This window comes from Ptychodera flava, chromosome 8, assembly GCF_041260155.1.
Source record: "Ptychodera flava strain L36383 chromosome 8, AS_Pfla_20210202, whole genome shotgun sequence".
In the NCBI taxonomy this organism is placed as follows: domain Eukaryota; kingdom Metazoa; phylum Hemichordata; class Enteropneusta; family Ptychoderidae; genus Ptychodera; species Ptychodera flava.
This window is the reverse complement of record NC_091935.1, coordinates 25808235-25829545: the sequence shown is the minus strand read 5'-3', so window position 1 is coordinate 25829545 and position 21311 is coordinate 25808235. Positions and strand designations below refer to the sequence as shown.

Genomic DNA, 21311 nt, shown 5'->3' with positions numbered 1-21311 from the left:
CCACTTGTCAATCAATTCCAAATGTTCTTACCTTCTTCGCCGACAGCCGAGGGATGCATGCTGGTGGATTCTCGCATGACCGACACACCGCGGCACAGCTCGTCGCGAGTTATCAGTATGCACTGCCGGCGAAACTCGTCCACTATACCCATACGCTGTAGGGAAGCAATTCACATGTTCAAAGTTAAGCACAAATAGAAAAGCACGGGTGCCTTAAACTATTGGTAACTACTGCCCTCTTTCCATACATTATCAGTTGTATCATGTAAGTACAATGTAGGTTAGCTTTTACCAGTGCAATTAAACCGATACTCTCTCCTGATTAAACAATACTGCAGTCTAACACAAACGCAATAAAAATTTATACAACCTCATGAACATCAGCCATTTTGTTTCAGTTGTATATTTATTGTCATTCACCGGTGCACAAAGTCGCAGCAGATTGTTTTGAGTAATGCCCAGTGAGAATTCTCAGCCGCTGACTATAAAATTCAAAAGTCGAAAATTTCTTGATTTTCAGAATTTTCAATACTTTTTCTGTACATAGCAGAAAAGCTACTTAATACTGTGCACTGGTGGAATGAGCATTGTCAATAATAGCATTCCTGATTACTGGCAAGCTTGTGATTGTTTTACGGAAAAAAAAATTTTATGAGAAAGAAATAAAAAATCGGGGCTATATTTCAAGCATTTTGTACCATGGAAAAGACGATTTATCCATGGACCTAAAGTTACGGGCAGGAAAGCTGATTCTCATGTTAAATGTTACTGCATATTCAAAGAGCAGTATTTGTAAACTTTTTTCTTCCTCTGTTTTGCATGCAATACTGTGCAACGAGATCTGCTCCTCTCGACGCAGAAAAGCAACCATGACTGGGGACAGGACATCTTGTCACTTGAATTGGCAGACCAGTGTGTAGTTTTATCAATGATAGAAGATATACAAAAATTCAAGAAAAGCACCACCACAATACTGAGTTTCCTTTGCACACTGTCATTCAACACGTTTCAAAGATGCTGGTACACAAAATCTTCAAAAAAATCACCCCCAGGCAACCAACTTTCTACTTCCTTCCACCGCCAAATATATACACACTGTACGCAGCACACACAATGGTCCGGTAACTGCCTAGATCTCTTTTTAGAAAGCCTGACCGCACAGTTTATGCAGGTACTTGTGTGTGCCTAAATGATGCCACGCAAAGTGACAACAGTTCCATCTTCACGCGTGAATAATGATAGAGAGACCAAAAATAGAAAAAAAAAACACCAGCGATCCTATTTTTTTTCAAAAGTCTCCTTACAGATGGTCTCTGGTTACAGATCTATCAAGATCGTGTCAACCTTCATATTGTACACAGCTGTAATTGCCTGCCCTTGCAAACATAATCCATGCATATCCCAAAATACTTTCTCTGTACAATGTACCATTTACACTACCAGCAAAGGAACCTAACTGTGTATCAGTTAATAAGCAATTCATATTGTAGATGTTATGAGTATTGGGACACAATTCACAGAAATTCTGTTGGCATTTTAAAGCAGTGTTAGTAATGTTTTGGTTTGAACTGTTTGGTGCTTGGTGCCGTGGGTTCTACTCGTTCTGGTGGCACCCCCCTTTAAAAGCGCCCTCTAGGGTGAAAGGCGTGTAAATTGTGTGGCTTCAATTGAACAATGTAGTAGCGTTCTTAACTTGCATAATACTTCAGTATGGAGACATGAAGGCTTCAAATTTGCTACATTCAAAGATATTCAATGTATCAAAATAATAAACAAATATTGGCACTGCAAAGACGTAAAATGGTCATTCCATCTGTAGCGTGTCTACCTAATACTCCACATTACACACAAGATTTCCTGTATGCATGACTGCCCATGCATTTCATCATTTCCATAAATTTAAAACGTTCAGCCGTACACCATCCATTCCACCAAAGAAGGATCAGCATTCTGTGATGCAACATACGTTCTCATTACCACGTGAAGATGTCCTCACGTGTTTTGACGGACAACAGCCAAAGACCATAATTAGAAAAATCTGGCAGTGATACAACTGCACCTGATGGCCCTGACAGGTGGGAGGTCACCAAATAGCTGCTTATTCTTAGAACCACATTGCAGAAAGACTGTTGAGTTTGAACGTACTTTTAGAGAAAGCCATCCTTGGAGTGAGTGTAGTCTCCCTTGAATCAGCTATAGCCACGGAAAATTCTACTTTATCTAATAATATCTACCAGATTAACAAACAGCAACCTCACTGACAGTGCCAGTACAGCTGATGGACCTACATTTGTCCCTCTCACACTTGTGAGTATTTTATTGACAAGGGGGGTGGAAGTGGGGGTTGGATACAGTGTCACTTCTCAGACTTGGAGAGCTGAGAGATAGATTTTAAGCTGGAGGACAACTTTTGATGAGAATTTTGAGTCTGGGAATCGAGTGAGTGACAAGCATAAACACCATATTAGCAAGCCAGTCAAATGAACATTTCGATTTATTGTTTTGGAAATCAAACAATAGGAATCAATACGTACAATGAAGAAAATAGGCAGAAACAGATGAACCAACAAAAAAGACACTATCTCCAATAACAAACTGCTAAAGAATAATCTTAAGATATACTCACAACCAGCATTTGGTCGTCCAGGGCTTCAAGCTTTGCACCTGTTATCTCTTTTGATTTGAATAAATCTGCATAGCGGTAAAGATCGGTCACAGCCATCCAATTAGCCACTTGTTCAACTCCCCACTGGCTAACAGGCTGAATTCATGGAAAAAAAAGAGGGAAAACGTCGTTTGAATGTTTCTCGTGTAGCCGTTTCTCAGTTTAAAGCTGGCTGCTCATTATGCAATGTACACCCGCACAAACTTCAATGAATAAATATAGCGGTGATGTAAACTTGGTTACAGAAAACACAGACAGTCAAGGGGAATCCCCTTGTACTGTCTATGCAGAAAAGTATGATATCAGCTCTTCAAATATTTGACCTTTTTCACCCCTTTCTCCTGTGAACAGGATTGTACTCTCCATTGAAAATGATGGGTTTGGGCCATACCAAACTAGTGATAGGGTTAGTTTCAGAATGAATTGGTTAGGTTTTTTAACACTGTCCAGGATACTATAGATCATTACCAACAGAGGCATACAAACGTCAGCATACAGCCACATTGCTAATGACACAGACTATGCTAAAATCAGTTATGTCGGAGTCAACTACAGAAAAGTTCTAAACCCTCTAAACTTCTCCTCCTTTGAAATGTTACCAATAGCTTAAGGTTTCCATCCGACACGGTACAAATGGCACGGACTGAATCCCCTCTACTTACCAAAGTCAGTCGACAATAGTCGGAAGAAGAGTTGGGATCGGCCCGCTCACAACTGTGTAAATGTGCAGACGCTGAACACACGTGATGGAAAAAGCTGTGGCAGAGTTCACATCGCTTTCCTGCTTTTCCGTAACCCCAAACATAATCTTTACCTGTCAAAAAAAGAAGAAGAAAAAACGGGAATTAGAGAGCAATTTCAACACATAATGTACACATATCACCTGTTGTAAGAAGCGTGCACTATAATTCAATGACTCAACGATGGTAAAAAATGATGTAACTGATACCGATTGTAAAACATTCAGTGACTAAAGTAATGCAAGCAATTTGTTATGTATTTCAACACAATAAGCAAATCTGCGGTATCAGGTTTCTGTAAAATCTTCGTCGGATAACCAGAACAAAGAGAGAGGGAGATGGCATACATTTCTATAGAGCCCTGTGAGAAAGTTACCACACCATCATATCAAATAAGATGACAAGATTGATCTCTGTTTAACATAGGAAAATGTCAATTGTGCTCAACTCAGCGAGGCTGCCTCCAATTTTTTACACCGCACAGATGACATATAGATTTGTCAATGTCCAATTGCCACGGCACAGAACCTTGGAAAGATGACGGCGGGGCGTACTTTTCTGTATCGATGCATGGATGCAGGGCGGGCATTGATTTTCTAAAACCGTCAAGATCTCTACATTGGATGTCAATAACTTTCAAGGCACCCATCGACCAGATGGCATCCACTTAACAGGGGCCCGTCGATGATAAATTAACTGCACACGTCCTGCTTAGCATATGATGCTGATGAGCATAGGAAAGATTGCGTTTCATTGGAAACCAGATAATGAGTAATTTATGCCTTATCGGAGAAACGTTTGAAATTATTCCACAATGGTATGTGCACATTGCTTGTAGAAAGTGACTACTGACAGTCATTTACTGACAGATGCCACCAGGTTTTTTTCTCTGACATATACACACAATCTTTCAATGACACACAGTGCAGTATATTACTGCAATGATTGGTAGTTTTGCTTTCAGATACATGTATATCACCGAAAGATACTGCATACACAGTGCACTGGCGGATACTTGAAGTATTTGTCAGTCAGATGCCTGTAGGATTTCACTTACGAACGCAAATATTGCTTCAGTGACACATGGTGCCCTATGTCAAAGACAGATATGTCATGTCACTGGCAGATATACATGTTAATTCACCAATAGTTTAGGTATACATGTACACAGAACACAGGAGAGGCGAACAGACACATGCAGTATTTCATTGCCAGATGCCTGCAGAATTTAATATCAAAACTCACATACAATAGTTCACCAACTCATAGCGCAGTGTTTCAGTGACAGATATGTTCATAATTTCACTGGCAGATATATGTAATATTTCACTTAGTGACAGATATACACATTGCACTGACAGATATATTCATTATTTCACTGACAGATACATGTATATGTGGCATTTCACATAGTGACAGATATACACATTGCACTGACAAATATGTTCATAATTTCACTGGCAGATATATGTAATATTTCACTTAGTGACAGATATACACATTGCACTGACAGATATATTCATTATTTCACTGACAGATATATGTGGCATTTCACGTAGTGACAGATATACACATTGCACTGACAGATATGTTCATTTTTTCACTGACAGATATATGTAGTATTTCACTAAGTGACAGATATACACATTGCACTGACAGATATTGTTCAATATTTCACTGACAGATATATGTAGTATTTCACTAAAGTGTTAGATATACACATTGCACTGAAAGATATATTCATTATTTCACTGACAGATATATGTGGTATTTTACTTAGTGTTAGATATACACATTGCACTGACAGGTAATATAAATGCACAATTGCTCTGACAGATATACATGGAATTCTATGACAGGAATATACATTTTTACTTACAGATACACATATCTCAGAGACAAATACTTAATATGCATTATTTCACTGACAGCAAATGCAATATATCAATGAAAGATACATTGATGCTTGCATGACAGTCACACAGACTATCTGATATGCTGTACATCCTACTACTGCAAAGGTGAATTATATAAAAGTAATTTTTCCTAAGCTGTTATCAATAGGAACAACATTTTACATAGACAGCATCACTTGAAGCTCCGGATGTACCTTTCTTGTTTCTCTAAAAAACTATACGTCACCCTACGGCCTTCTGATCTCTCTCCATTTCAAGTGTTTCCTTCTGACGTGAAAATTTATGGCACTTGATATCAAACGATCATAAAAAAATTCGGAACAATAGCATTTTCAAAGTACAAAACCAAATTGTTGTTTTCCAACTGATCAAATGAATGACACTCTGAAGATGTAAGGATGAAATAGATACGTCGAAGGGATTAAATAACAACAAAGGTGACAGCTTTTCCGCAATATCAATGTCACTTTCCGGAAACCAGTATTTTTGCTTGGACTTTGTTGTTTTGAATTTCGGCAGACATGCACATCCGTTTTCCTTCTCCGAGATGTCGTATCCCCCCGGTAACTTAAGCATCCTACACGAGTTCAATGGAACTTGATCCACAGAGTTTTGACCAAAAAGACAATATTACAAGCACTACTTTCAGGTGCTCAGCTCTATTCCAGCTGATGTAAAGAACTGAGGGCTTTCAAGTGAATCTAGCGGCGGGAGGGTGACATCTAGCGGCAGGAGGGTGACTCGGTCGACAACAGAGTTTAGTGCAAGAGTGTGGCAGAGACCCCAGATGAGTAAAATGTGGTGAAATACTTACAATGTTTGCAGGTGGGTTGAGGGTTTGAAACATAACTATCCACAAGATTGTGTCCCCTTGAAGGTGCTGAAATTAAAACAGAAAAAGATATTGTGGATTAGAATTCACAAAGAACCATAAATGGCGTGTTGATATCTTTTAATTAAATACAGATGTGTACGATTTCACGACTCTGTTGTGTGTATTGGGAAGAAAACTGCACTGACTAATAATGTGCGCAGATTATACATAGTTAAGCGAGAAACACAAGCTTAGTGAAGCAAGTATGAGATAGAGTAGTTAGGCGAATTAACAAGTCTATTATTCTACATGTGGGAGAGAGACATTAACCAGATATTCTGGATGATGGTGTGGCCATAACGACTGACTGAACCAAACTTGAGCCTCCTCTTTTAAACCAGAGCTGTGCCCTCAAAAGTTCACAATCTGCCTTGATTAGGACACTCCTTACACTGCACTGAGAAAGCTCCATGAAGTGTTGTCCGCATTCTGCGCTGACATCATATGATAATTCTCCGCGGAAAAAGTAAGAATCAAGATGAAAGCATCATCGGATGAGCTGGAAAAGTTTTTTGAACTGTGTTACCACAGTCGCCAAATTGCATCATTTGGGTTACCTTTGGTATTTCGGGATACTAACATATGAGAGCGAACAACGTATGATGTTGCCAAACCATGTCCACATATTACTCAACTAGCAGAGAAAACACCCTGTTTGATGTAGTTAGTTTTGACAACACTGCAGGACCACAGTGACCTAGAGTAATATATTGACGGTGATGAGTACCGTCAACCACTAACAGGATGCGTACACCGAGCCCGGTGAAGCGTAGGGGTTAGCAAAATCGAGAGCAAGAGACAAGTTCCATTAATTCAGTTGAGTTACAGGGCTGTTGTATTTATTTGAGACAAAATATGCATCCGGTATGTCCATACTTACATCAGGGTGACAGATGCAAGGCCATGTGTACTGTGAGACACTGGCGTGAGATAAATGCTTTTCCTACACAAACTGACATGTGACGGCCCCAGGAATGCTCATTCATCTAAAGATGTACGTCTCATGCTTGGCAGAAGCATGCGCACGCTGCATTTCACAACTGTTGCGTTGAAAAGTTAGGGGAAAATGGAGAAATTCTCAAGGACAGAGAGAAAAATAGAAACACATACTAATGACACTGTTGCTTGACACAGATGTTATACAAAATTACTAGTCATGGAGGCATGACTGAAAACTACATGAAATGGATGGGGTGATTCTGTCCATGAACACCCCTACAAAAGGCAACAACCAACACATCAACATCTCCACAAACCAGCATTACCACGGGAATGTTATATACCGGGTACGGTGTGATAAAAATGAATGTAATTACACCTACATGTATTTAGAAAGGCAGATCAATGACAGTCAATCATCTTCAACAGTGTACACACTTTATGCTTAAACTCCTTTTTTTGGCCATTGTATCCCTCATCTTTGTGATTTCCCCATCTTCATGGAATTGCTCAATTTCGAACCTTACCCATCTGCACAAATTTTTTTACAGGCACACAGTAAATTTCAGAACTTTTCTTCTCTCTAAATACTGAAGAACAAACTCCACACTGACACTCTCTCGTGCGGTCCTTGATATCACACGCCCTTCATAAGCACAATCTGAGACATTTTCTCTGGGGTATCAAATCACACAATCAGAGCTACGACATAGGACATCACCGCCAGGACACAGATAAAACATAACGAACAAGTTTCACCCACCTTGTATTTCCATGAGACACATGCTTATTTAAACAGAAAATGTCGTCCAAAGATGGCAGTGATCATTTTAAAGGCAGGCCTAATATTGACTTATCGACTGAAGCTGACGCGCTGTGCGTATTGGCCTACGATTATTGTAGGTTCTTACGAAAGATTCTACGACAGAGAGGGGGAAAATGATCAAAGCTACTAAACTGTCACAGCTGTTGTAGAAGATGAATCAAATTACATCTGCGGTTGGAGCTGTGCCATGCATGGCTTCACCTACAGAGAAGCTAAGGGGGACAGTATAAGGAGAAAAAAAAAACTTGAAGACAGCACAGCACGTCTAAGAATAGAGACTTGCCGATACTGCAGAAAAAAAAAATGACTATGTGATTGCAGTGTCTCTGACGTCACTTGTGGTTGCTAAGGTTACAGGAAAGCCCGCTCCGAAAAGTTCACCTTGTTGCCATGGCAACCGCAACGGCTGCGGGGAGCAGGCATGGAAAAGAGAGGGAATCCACACGTCAACCGAGTAGACATCTATCGTCATGGAAACAAACGATATTCAATTATTAAAAGCAGTAAGTGGCATGAAAACCGTATCTTTTCATTGAACGGGTCATAATTCAGCCATTCTTTGTTGCAATTTACCAACCCTGGATACCTACTCCGGCACTAACGTCACCTTTCAGCGGATCTTTTTTTGTTCCATGCCGCTCAGGACCCATTGCTAGGATGAGAGAATGTCTGTGAGTTGCAGCATGACCTAGATGCAGCCTCAAAAAAAGCTAGATAAACCAAACCCTTTCCTTTGGCTTTCCATCGACAGAAGAAGCACTTAAAAAGATGAACATTTTCAGCCTTTTGCCCATGCCTTGCTCGGTGGAACTTGTCATTATTCTTATTCATTTAATACCTGGAATAAAGACCAGAGGGGTCACTTTCATCTAGTACTCAATTTCCTGAACAAATGTATTCATTTAATCACAGTGTATTATTACGCCCTGTTTGCAAATTGTATGCAAATTGACTTAAAATGTCTCATTCCCACTGGCTTGAAATCTTGCCCGAACTCGTCACTTTATATTAATTTTTGATTTTGGAAAGAAAATTATCCTCAATTGACAGTTACATATTGTTTAAAATTCAAAATGGCCTCCATCATACGAGTTCACCAAAACGGTCACTATTATTAAATTTTTGATTTCGAAAAGTGCCAACACAAGTTGCAGACAATGAAAAAATTTTAGAATAATTTAGTGTTGAGAACTGTCCTCTGCATGCAACTCTGCCTAAATATCTCATGCGTGTCACTTGCATTGAAGGACATCATCGCCCAGATGCTATTTGACACAAAAGAAAATTGAAAATCTGACTGAGATACAGTTCGGATCCTCTTTCATGCTGCTTCAATTTCAGTAACTATACCTTGAACTACAGCAGCACAACAATGCCCTATTCCACTCTCCTCATCTCACTAAGCTTTCAATCCAAAAGAATTTCACGTCAAATTCCGTCTGATACAACTCCAATGCAAGCCGCTCCATTAGCAAATCACCGATTCAGTGGAGTTCACTTTTTTGCTCCGCAATGGGGATGGCATATCTCTGCACGTGCACATAATTATGAATTTCTTGATGACTAGAACACAAAGAGCTGGTTCACTTAGAGTGTCATTCGCAGTTACTTTTGAAAAATTTACCATCAGTTTTGTTCTTTTTATGAAATTGCAGTCTCTTGTTCAAGTTCAAAAATGATGTTAAAATGTCTCAGGTCCAACATGTCATCACAGTCTGTACATTGTAATATCAATAGTCACTGTTGAAAAAATCAATTCAGGACGAATTCGTTTGTCAGCAAAGACACTGCACATAATGTCACATTGTGTGTTGTCTTTGCAAGATTAATGCATCGTATTTGCGGATGGTAAATTTCTTTTCTCAAAAAAAATCATGTTTTCTAGAATTTTGCCAAAACTTACAGCTATAGTCCAGGGCTCTCAATAACCGTTCCATTTTGTCATATCTTCTCTACATGCAAATCAGAAGACAGGGCCTAGCAAAGTGATTGTTCACCGTAGTAACCTATTGATATCATACCAGTAAAACCAGCTTAAATCAAATAAGATTTTTTTAACAACTGTCCAAGGACAACAGCTGTAAATATTGACAATATGACCATTTACTTTTGCTTTTATGCCTTGATGTTTGATTTTTTTTTGTAACACAGTTACAATATTATCTATTAGTGCTTACCAAAGAGTGGTGCTGTATATATTGAAAAGCAATGACGAGTCCAAAGTCCACATAGCAACTTACTGTGGAAGCAATAATGTGTACATGTATCATTTGAAAATACATGAGATTTTCAAAATGCTAAATACAATTTTTATTGCTTAATGTGGGACAAGGAAAGTCAAGTACACTTTACACTTAGGGCGCATAATTTCCACTTTACAGAAAAGCTCAAACAATGTCACCTGATAATACAGCGTGTCATGGATAATACAATGTGTCATGATCATCATAGGCAAAACTTCACCACAAAGTATCTGTGATAGTAAGCAGATGTATTTTCAAGTCTGGCAAATCACTTGAAGATATTTCAATGTGTGTTCTCTGGTCACGCTTAATTAACAACTGCTTGGGTCTATGTGTGTTTTAACAGCTCAGTTCTAATAGCAAACTCATTCTTGTTCTAAACATGGGGAAAACGTTTTCATAGTGAAAATGCAATCAATTAAATCCAACTAAGCTGTTTTTAGAAACAAGAAGTTCAAATTCAAAGTCCTTTGGCGATCGGTTTGATAAGGTTGATGACAGTCAAGTGATGCACACATGTCATTTTTCACAGATGGTAGGATGATGACGCGAGGTGAAGTACATTGCTAGATTAATCTGAAGGACAATTGACCGTGATCCACCTTGGAAAGCCCTCCACCTTGGAAAGTGTCGTGAGCAGCAACAATCAGAAACAACACTGACAAACTAGACGTGATTTCATCTTAAATAATCTTCTCAAAAGGTCATGTCCGGCTCCCATACGCATCGTGTACAGGTCACACTGCCTTTATCTCTGTAAGCATCGGGTTTTGGCCGTTGCCTCTCAACTTTAATATATTTGGGGAGTTGTTCTCTGAAATGCGCAGCCCATTATTACACTGATGGGAAGGGTAGGATTTACATTTCGTAACAGATCGTGTAATCTTCATTCATTAGTCCGAAAAAACTTTGATTTGAAAATAGCTAGGCAAAAGCAGTGATAATCAACAGTCTGAATGAGAGTGAACACACTGCATGTACAGCAAAATGGATATTTTATCACCGAATACGCAGTCATGATAATATACTTTACAAACAACACTGTCGTTTTTTTCACGCAAGAGTTAGAAAACTTAATTGTAAGGCTAATCATGTCCGGAGACAGAGCCTGCCATCACTATTATGACGACGCTTGTGTTCACAAACTACATCAGTGGTCCCAACAAACAACATTGGCGTCATGAGTATTTGGTTTTTTTTGTGCATGGCTTACACATTCTTGGAACTGAGTTTTTATTTTTGATAGTTTATGGTTAAATTTAAATTGGTATCCTTATACAACATCCCGATTTTGGTAGGGTAAGATCCCCTGGGTTCAACACGATCTGGCAAATATCTTCTCACTTGTAGGTGTCAGCCACAAAAACTAAAAATCTTGTTTACCGACAAAAGAAATGACGGTGGTTTTTGTTCGGAAAGCTGTACAGAACAAACACCTTTGCCTCTTGGGACCTAACGAGTTTTTTAATGAACGACAGTATCATCCTACTCCTGGAACGTAATGGATCTCAGAGGTATCAGTCACGATCTCATTTCTGCTCTACTCCTGCTCGACGTAACAACTTGCATTCCGGTCAGTTAACTTGAAGCATAAACTGTATCCATGACAATATGGAATAAATATTAACACGCAAGAAAGTTCCCAATTTATAAATTTTGTATCCTTATTCGGAGCTATCCTGGGATTAAGCAGGAAAAGGAAAAATGTACATATCAACGGTCTTGCTTTTGAACCCTACGTCTGATTGCATTTCAACAGTGCCGCGCTGCCTGGATACCAGTAGTCCACAGATTTGAAAATTTGGAAACACATTGATAACTAAAAACTGCAGCCCCTCTCCTTCACAAGAAGTGCAATTGAATCTAATTCCCTTTTATTTGACCTTTGAACTGTGCTGACCTGGAAAGCAAGAGATCACTGGACATCTTTGATAAGGAGACCCTCTGGTCCTATGTGCCGAGAAGCAGGATCCTTCTCTTTGCCAGGTTGTCCGTGTCAACCTGATCAGTGACTGCTACCATTTTACGATTCCCAAGCCTACATTATTAAAATTCTTCCTTCTAGGATGGCTAAATCTTCCTGATATCGATATCGCTTAACACAAATACGATTCCCCTCTTATGGAGTGAGTGACTTTGAAATCATTTTTTAATTGTTAATGAAGATCTCACAGAGCATGTTAGGCTAATATTAATAACTGCACTAAGCTAGAGCTGTTCACGTGTTGTGTGCCCTCAGTTATGAAGAGATCAACTATACATGTATCTGCATTCTTTTTATTTTCACACAAGATCATCAGATATTCATTTTTTCACTTCACAAAGGTAATACTGGAAAGCCCCATAACCGACATCCCTCTTTTCCCTGACCGAAAGAGGTCAATTTCCTATGGCCTTTTCATTGGTGAACTGAACACGATTTGCAATTAGTTCTTAACTTGTCCTCACCGATGACGATGCAGTCATTACACCGATAAAATCTGCCGGGCATCGAGGGGTAACATCACTGCTGATACCCTGTAACGGTCACGTGAAAGCAATATCTCTGATAAATCATTAGCAGTGACTCCATCTTCAACTGCGCAGAAACGGATCGCTGATGTCAGCGTTGCTAGGCAACTCCGCATCAGAGCAGAGGCACGAGCAGATTTGATATTTTTCTTTCTCCCTTTACCTTTTTCCTTTGAAAAGAAGTTCTATCACAGCCGCGCTTTTTTTTTACCAGCGAATCTCATTGTGAAAAATTCAACCTTGACTTCTCTATAACCCCTTTGCCCGAATGAACTGTAGGAATCGATCTACTTTATCCAATCTGAAATTCAGTATTGAATTCTTTGTATCAACGATAAGTGCGACAGCACGTCTCTATTTCAATTTCTCTGATAACGCTCCGCTGGCATGAAGATAAGCCATGCAATTCAACACAGCCTCTGTGGAACTTCTTACCAATGGAAATTTCAGTGCTTTGCCCAAACTAAATGGTCAAGTAACTTCAATTTTGTCTATATTGTCATTTTTGAAAGATCAACTACGATTGGTAAAGGTATTTCTGTCATTCCTTTATACGGTAAAGACAAGACATGATGCAATATTGTTTTCTTGGCTTTTTTGAATGTAATATTTTGTGGGCGCAAAATTAACCATCTTTTCAGCTCTGCTCACAAAATGTAGGGAGACTGCAGACTTCAGAAAACCGCATCTGCAGCAAAAACTCCCAAGTTGGATTACATTAGCGAACATCTAAATAGAAAATAGGGCCTAATTATATGTAATTTAACTGCAAATTAATTGCTTTTGTGGGACTATGGGATTTAATTAGCATCATCCCCCCTGTGATTGTGCCTTTCAAAAATACCATGTAGACATTACAGCAGCCTACAAACTCGTATCAAAGTCATCCTTATCCCTTTCTTGTCAGCTATTCTTTCACATCGCATGCATTAATTGAAACATGGAGAAGGATGACATCATGGCCAACAAGACCCGAAAGCCAAACGTCCATGATGTTCCGAGAAACATTACAGTTGAACTGCAGTACTAGTATTTAATATGTTAAATATCACAAAACATTCACAAGTCTGCCCTCTAAGGGCAGAAGCAAGAGAATCATACACAGTAGGGTGCAACAATCCATGATTCCAGCTGTTGCTGCTTCATGATATTCCTGTGTACCCTGAACCAGTCTTTTTTGGATGCATGTACATCCTCCTAGTACAAAAGACCACTTGAAGGGGTCTGTGTTTAGTTTGCAGTGAGAGCTCTGTTGCATTTATCTATTTACAGCTAAAACCCACAAAAATGGGTTTCCAGTTCTGTGAACCCAACACAACACTGTACATGTACATCTAGCTTCCTGACTGCTCATTAGCATATGTGTATAGTCATTTGCATATGCTAATACATAGCCTGTAATATGAAGTGTCATTTGAATTATCACTTCCAGTGATTGTTTTACATGCAGCTTTTAATAAAACACATGACAAGCCAGAAATAACCATCTTTTTCATTACCCTTGTTGCAAAACCTATAGAGAAAATACCATAACTGGGTGTAAAAATGGCACATTTTCTTTGACGAATTCACATTTTACAAACCCTCATTCATTCAAAAACCTGCACATGGTGCTGGACAGGGTAACATGATACATATACTTTCCCTTGAAAGCTATGGAACGTGTATCACATGCAATGGACGATGTGAAAAACGTGCTATGAAATCACAGGGCTAACCAACATGACAACACGTGTGTGTGTGTGTTTCTCACCTCTATGTGTACGTGCGAGTACGCGATTTGCGCGCTGAAGACAGTGGCGCTAACCTCTGGTGGGTTAGGTGTGATCATATACTTTTGTACTAGATATGAGTAAGACTGATCACAGAGAAGATAATCCCACCGCACTTTCTTAACTCTTCAGGTTTCTTTCGATTACCGTTGAGAATGTGATTTTGATGAGCAAAACCATCTGGTGGAAATCGCATCCAGGTATTTGTTTGATATACGATTAAAAGAATTACATAACGGTAAGAATTTGCAAAGACTGATTTGATGGATAGTTCAGTCATTCTTAACATTTGCATCTTGTTTCACACAGCAATCTCAGTAAAATCCGACTTTGTAGTTGCAACAAGCTGCTGAATCGGTCACACTATACATGTATGTATTACCTTGACTAGAGTGCAGTCACTTGGGATTTGAGCCTGGGGCGAGGAAAGTACTTTCCGTCTATGCGTGTGATTTTTCAAAGTTGGTTGGTGCCAGTTAGCGTACAGCATGCAGTGAGTCGTATGCAAGAGGGGACAAAATTGACTTTACTAGAGGGCAAAACGGCGTCGCTCAACTCAATTTATTCTTCATTACTGGTGGCACCACTGGGGCTCACCAGGCAGCCATCTTGATTTTTTGTCATCTTGCTGGAGTTAGAAAAACTCTCGCTGCTTTGGCCCTTGCTTTCTAAATTGTGCAGAAGACAGTGCGTCATGAAATGAATGTCAGAATAATGAAAGATCTGTAATTCTTACAATTTTCTTGTAAATCACAAGGAAATTTGCAAAATTTCACTCTAAGCTTTCGTCGACATTCCCAGCATTTCATTCTTTTTCTGCTGAGAAGAAAATAGTTGCTACCGTTGAACTTCAATAATTTGCTTCTATAATGTAAAGAAAATTTTTTCTGCTATTAAAGCCCAAATTTTTTTCTCTATTTTGACACAAAATGCCCTAATGTTTCTTTCAAGGGGCAGATTGAAGTAAAAAGGTGAGGTGATTTTATAGTTTTTCATGTACACATCACTGCAATCCGTACTCAACACAGATCTGAGAGAAATTTTCTAATTCACAGCAGCATAGATTTTGGAATTCTGTGGTGGAACAGAATGACGATAAGACAGGTTCCAGGTCAGTTTGTTCATGTGAGGTGTGAGATATGAAAGTCAGAGCTGCAGATGTACAATATTCACATACTGGTCACACATAGCTGACCACTAGATACTGGTCACACATAGCTGACCACTAGATACTGGTCACACATAGCTGACCACTAGATACCATGAAGGGAAAAGTAACGTAGATACTTTTGCCATCAGCTAGATCAATAACAACCTATCCAGATTATCACAAACGGGAAGTCACTGTATTTCTCTATTTTTCTCCCCTTTCACCCTATTCTCTGTCAATATTGATCCTAATCATGTCATTGAGAAGAAAACTGAAGTTGTATCAAATAATGCCAACAAATGAGTTGAGATTTTGCATGATTTGATTGTTCCTAATACTTTGGACACACAAGGTGATCAGTGACAGTATTGGTAAAACAAAGTTGCTATGATGACGAGTTCCACACAGCAATGCTTGGAAAGAAGTGGAAAACGTAACTGCAGACAAAGCAGTATGTTGCTCTTGTTCTACAATCATGAAAAAACACTGATGATTCTACTCAACTAGTTGAAACTTCACAATAGCATCATACTCACTCACTACACTTGGCTCTGATGTATCGGTACCCTGCAGTGATGGGTCGTCCATCTCAAGACAGAAAATGATCGGAGTTGATGTTTGGCAGGCGCCTTTTTGCAAAATACTGATTTCTGCAGCACAAGGCCTGCGAACTCATCATCATAACCCCAAAAAAACACAACAAAGTCAATGCCTGGGGGAATGTTCAAAACGACAACACAGGGGACTTACCAGCGGTTAAGTATACTGGCATTGGGGTTCCACATACACGTGTAGTTGTACAAGGACTTTCGCCCGCTGATAAGGTGCAAGGCAGTGGAGAAAAAAAAAACACACTACATACAGAAAGATGAGGATGATCTCCACAATCCCAAGGCCCTTATTTCACGCCTGATTACAGCGATCGTAGCTCAGATGAGGCAGCAGCAAGTCATGGCTAGAACACCACCTCTTGATGCTCCTCTGGGCTTGAAATACACAGAAGGCTCAGCTAGCCCCCTGGCATATCTCTGCAGTATTGGCAACCCTGGCCGTCCTTGTTGGCAACAAGAGGAAATTCTGACCTCACAGATAACAACGGTCAACTCTCTCTGACCTATCCTTCACACTGACAGTTTTCAATGTGCGGCGTTACACAATACTCGGCGCAGGCGGCGTTCTTTTTCATCTCGTATATCATGGTCTGTATTTAACCTATGATAATCAACATTCTTAATTTCAAGTACTCAGATTGCCATGGTTACAATATCGTCAAAAAACAGTTCATGTTAACAGCAGTTGTGAAACAAACCATACTTCTTTGCATAATGGACAATCTTTGCTGTTGTGTCAATGCCTGTTTCATTTTTTTTATCAACTTCCGTATAGAATGTCAAAATGACCGTGTCAATAGATACTGAGCAAAAAGCCTTGTAAAATCTCCCGATTCTTCCCCTCTGAGGCTTAATATAATTGCTGTTAATCGGATAGTTGAGTTAACAGGAAACTGGGAGGGCCTGGTTTTATATCCCTTTAACCACCCATTTTTTGGTACAGCCCTGTTGTTTTCTATGGCAATGTTGGACCTCTGTACAGGGAATTAGGGGGTGAAAGGGGATACAGAGTGCACACACGGCTGACTGATGCAACATGTTACATTTAATCCTATTCAACCTTTCACAGAGTTCTCTGATTTTTTTTCCTGGACGTGAACAATCGCAGTACAATCATCAAGCCACTGTGAAACCTTCAGTTCAATGCAACCGAGATGGCTTGTTTTTTGTCGTCTTGATCCCATTTTCAAAGGAGGCTCACAACAGTCACTATGCATATACAGGACAAACACACTGAATCAGAAAAGCTACTGTCAAAGATATATGTCTAATGCTGCTTTGAACTTGTTACAACCTGGCAACGGGCAAAAAGACAGACAACAGCATTTGCACTGTTTCGCTTTACGAGAACCAATTCTCTCGGTTAATTGCAAGGCATATTATAAGCTTCCTGTCTTAGCAAGAAAACATGTTCACAAAGACCACATAACATACTGTTTTCTGTAATTGTTTTGATAATTTTGGACTACAGGGACATGACTTTTTGTTGGCTATAGTTTTTTCTCAAAAGTTTGGGATAAATCTGAAAAGAATAGTCATGATCTGAAAAAAAAAAAATTCTCTGCGTTATATTTTATAAAGGTGAAAACTTGACTTTGGCACCCAAAGAGTTGAATAAAAGCACCATACAGAAGACTAATGGAGCTCTGTTTACTGAGCATGATAATATACTTTATTGTTAATTGTCTAGCCTGGAGTTTACCTCAGTACAATAACAAAATTGATGATGAAAATCACAAAAGAGTTCTACGGAAATAACAGGAGGGATAAAAATATCACAGATCAGGAAATCCCAACAGAGATTCAGTTTTTGTGAAAACATCCCCTACTCTGTTCATTTAATTATACTTGGTTTTGATGCAACTTATTAAGTTTTGAATGGCAAATGGTATTTATGAAACACTTATGTGAGTGCCAAGTTTAGAAGTAACACAGACAAGCATTGACGGCTGGGGGCAGATGTTGTGAAGTTGTGCTGTGATGTCATTAACTGATATGACACGGTACACGAAGCGGTACCTGGCATCAAACTGAGGGTGGGGGGGGGGAAGAATGTATGAGAGGTAACATTATATGAACATGTTTCACAATGATAACTTCGATAACATGCTTACCACTGGTGTTGTAGTATAGGGATTACAGATGATAAGGAAACACCAGGACAGGTATGTTTGTACATGTACTTGTGTGTTGGAGCTGTCAAGCTGTTTGAAATGTCATCTTTTGACATGACACTGTGTAATTTGGCGGGGAACTCAACACAAATTAATGACAGATGACATATGAAAATCAAAGGGCTATTATTAACTTACTCATCATATTGGCTGTCACGAACACACATAAATGTACATGTAACAAAATATCTCCATTACAATTAACACCTGTAGAAGTGTTTGACATTTCACAAACTGACATGACACTGCATTTTTTGAGGATTCCCCTGGACAAAAACTTACAAAAATGAACACATCTAAATGTAGATAAGCTGTTAGCAGTCTTATCACCATGTTGCACGAAGCATGGTAGGTGTGAAACAATTATCTCCAGTACAGGTATATTTGAGGGTGTTGATACTTGTTCAGCTGTCTGAAATGTTGTCGACTGCCAACTGACACGACATCATATTTGAGAATTTGACAAAAAAACCCTGATAAATGATAATAAATGGACAAGCTGAAAGTATGCTATTTAGCTTTGAGGGCATCTTCTATTCTTGTCTGTGTTACTGCAGAACACACCTCAGGGACAAATATTCAGACTCTAAAACTTTTACAATATTGATTTGGTCTGCTACAAGTATAATTCTAGGGCTGGGCTCATTTTGAAACACATGGAGTGAATACAGTTTTCACCGGCTGATTTTGTGAAAATCAAAAATTTTATTTTCACAATAGAGTTAACAAAGCAGTGGCGGCCATTTTGATTTCATGCATTGTCATATTGTGTAATTTGTTTCTCTAGTACAAATTTTGCACTGTGACCCCTAATTTTTTTTTATTCGGAACGGGAATGGTTTAAAATTGCCTTGAGATAAGTTTGGGTTAAAGTTACAGTCTTTCAATTTCAAGGCACGAACTACCTGTACAGCTATTTGAAATGTCACACCTGACTTTACTTTGAATTTTTTCAACAGAAGCTGACAAAAAAACTGCTGGGCGGTAGCACCTGTTATCTGATAATTGTGAACGATAGCAATCTCCTTTGTAAAGGAGCGCAGAAGGTGTGAAACACTCATTCAATTATCTACAGGGACAGGTAGATTTACTGTACATTCATATCTGTACAGCTGTGTCAAGTCACACAATCATTATAGAAAAGCCAGGTTAAGAAATAGGTCATGTAGGAATTCTGCTCCAAGCTAGCTCCAATGCCACACAACAAAGGTTACAGGTGCATTTTGCCTCAGTTGCCGGAGTTCAATTTCAATAGACGGTTGTCAGATACCATTTGCGTACACCTCTTTGAGGAGAATCATGCACTTTTAGACACAGAAGAGACTAAGAGAACAGCTCCTGTAATATTCTTGCCATTGGTCACAGTCAACTGGTACATTATTGCAAACTCCACAAGCTTTCCCTGCACAGAGAGCATAGCACGTCAATAACAATATGAGATAGACGAATAAAATTTTATTATGATATGGTTTACTTTTTATATTTTCAAATCCTGTCTTCCACAAAAATAAGCGCGCAAGGTAAACAAAACAGCAAACTGTCAAGTTATGTCACTTTGTGGTGTGCGCGAAAATGAGGATACTCCAAGTTTCCATCGATCAAAATAACAGCTGGACAACTTTCAATTGCACATACACATACATGCACTATAAGCTGTCAATCAAGAAACCATATGACAATATAATAGCACTGTCCATCTCATTTGTAGGACATATTTTATCACATGAACAATAACAAATAATCGACTGATAATACTTAGTTGAGCAATAATAATTAATTACAGATGTAGGATTCACAATGAAGATTGTGGACTCTTTTAACTCCCAGATGCGGACTTCACAGTGAAGACTGATAAAGGAAAATTATATCGTAGGATATCAGATCAGTTTGTTGTCACAGATATTGAACATGTCCACCTTGTGCTCAGATGACACCGCTTTTTGCTAGCTCAGTATTTTCTAAGCTTTCTGAAAATGGAATTTGGTGTGACCTTTTAGACCATAATTATAAGTTACATCTTGTATTATCTTTATGGTGCCTTCACAGTTTTCAGGTGTTACTCTTGATCGTTGTCTTCGATGAGCAGATTTCAATCGATACGCAGAGATATTTGGCACACGGGAAGCGCCATCTAGTGTCAGAGATAATTGAGTCAAGAACTGAGTGGGTAGCCTCATTGGTGAATACAAGAGTGTAAGGACAGGGGATTCCACCAGAAGAGTGAATGACGATGCATGATGTCAGTGTCACCATCAAAGTATGGAAACTATGGACTTGAAGGGATTATGAACACATCACAGAATGTGTTACAATATACTTTGTTCCTTTAGATTTCACATCTTTTCAAGGGAAATACGCAAGAAAAATTGTGCTTCACATGAAAAGTACACTTCACTACCAATGTCAATTTCTGAACCACTCCAGTGACACACATTTTGTGAGAACAATAAAAATATCAAGATATTTCGATTAATAATCTTGATATTGTGTAGCAAGGAGATTGCATGTTGACCAAAAAAACTTTATAAGGTCACTCCCATTGTTTCTCTTTTAAACACACGTCATGGATAGATAAATTCATCCCACTACCACTGCACATAACCTCCTGTGTGATGAAATTTTCAGAATGTAAAACCGGAACACGCAGCTTTTCGCACAATAGTGTTCTCTATGACGTCTATCTTTTATATATAATTCATGTGTATATAAATTAAATATTTTCCATAGCCTTCGAGGGTAGTCCACACTTTACAGCAGGGTGAATGTTCTGTGAAGCAGTCAGTGATCCCATTTTTATTGGTCTTGTCGGGATAATTTACGCATGTGCTGAGAGCTAGGTTAACACATTCCGTTCCACACACAGTGACGCATGCTCATGTTGAGGCGGCAG

The 21311-nt window shown here is 39.1% G+C and overlaps 1 protein-coding gene across 4 annotated transcripts in view; it reads right to left on the bottom strand.

The window, feature by feature from the left end:
* Positions 1–21311, bottom strand: part of LOC139138885 (phosphatidylinositol 3-kinase regulatory subunit alpha-like) — an 81532-nt gene that overhangs the window by 18800 nt on the left and 41421 nt on the right. For 2 of the 4 annotated variants that reach the window (XM_070707462.1, XM_070707463.1), the window contains exons 2-5: positions 6136–6201; positions 3328–3479; positions 2627–2761; positions 32–155 (exon numbers count right to left, since the gene is read on the bottom strand). In XM_070707462.1, the coding sequence (XP_070563563.1) occupies positions 32–155; positions 2627–2761; positions 3328–3479; positions 6136–6201 (477 nt within the window). Of the gene's footprint in view, positions 1–31; positions 156–2626; positions 2762–3327; positions 3480–6135; positions 6202–7897; positions 8283–16386; positions 16780–21311 lie in introns of those variants that run through there. The other 2 variants (XM_070707464.1, XM_070707465.1) reach the window with 2 other exon arrangements.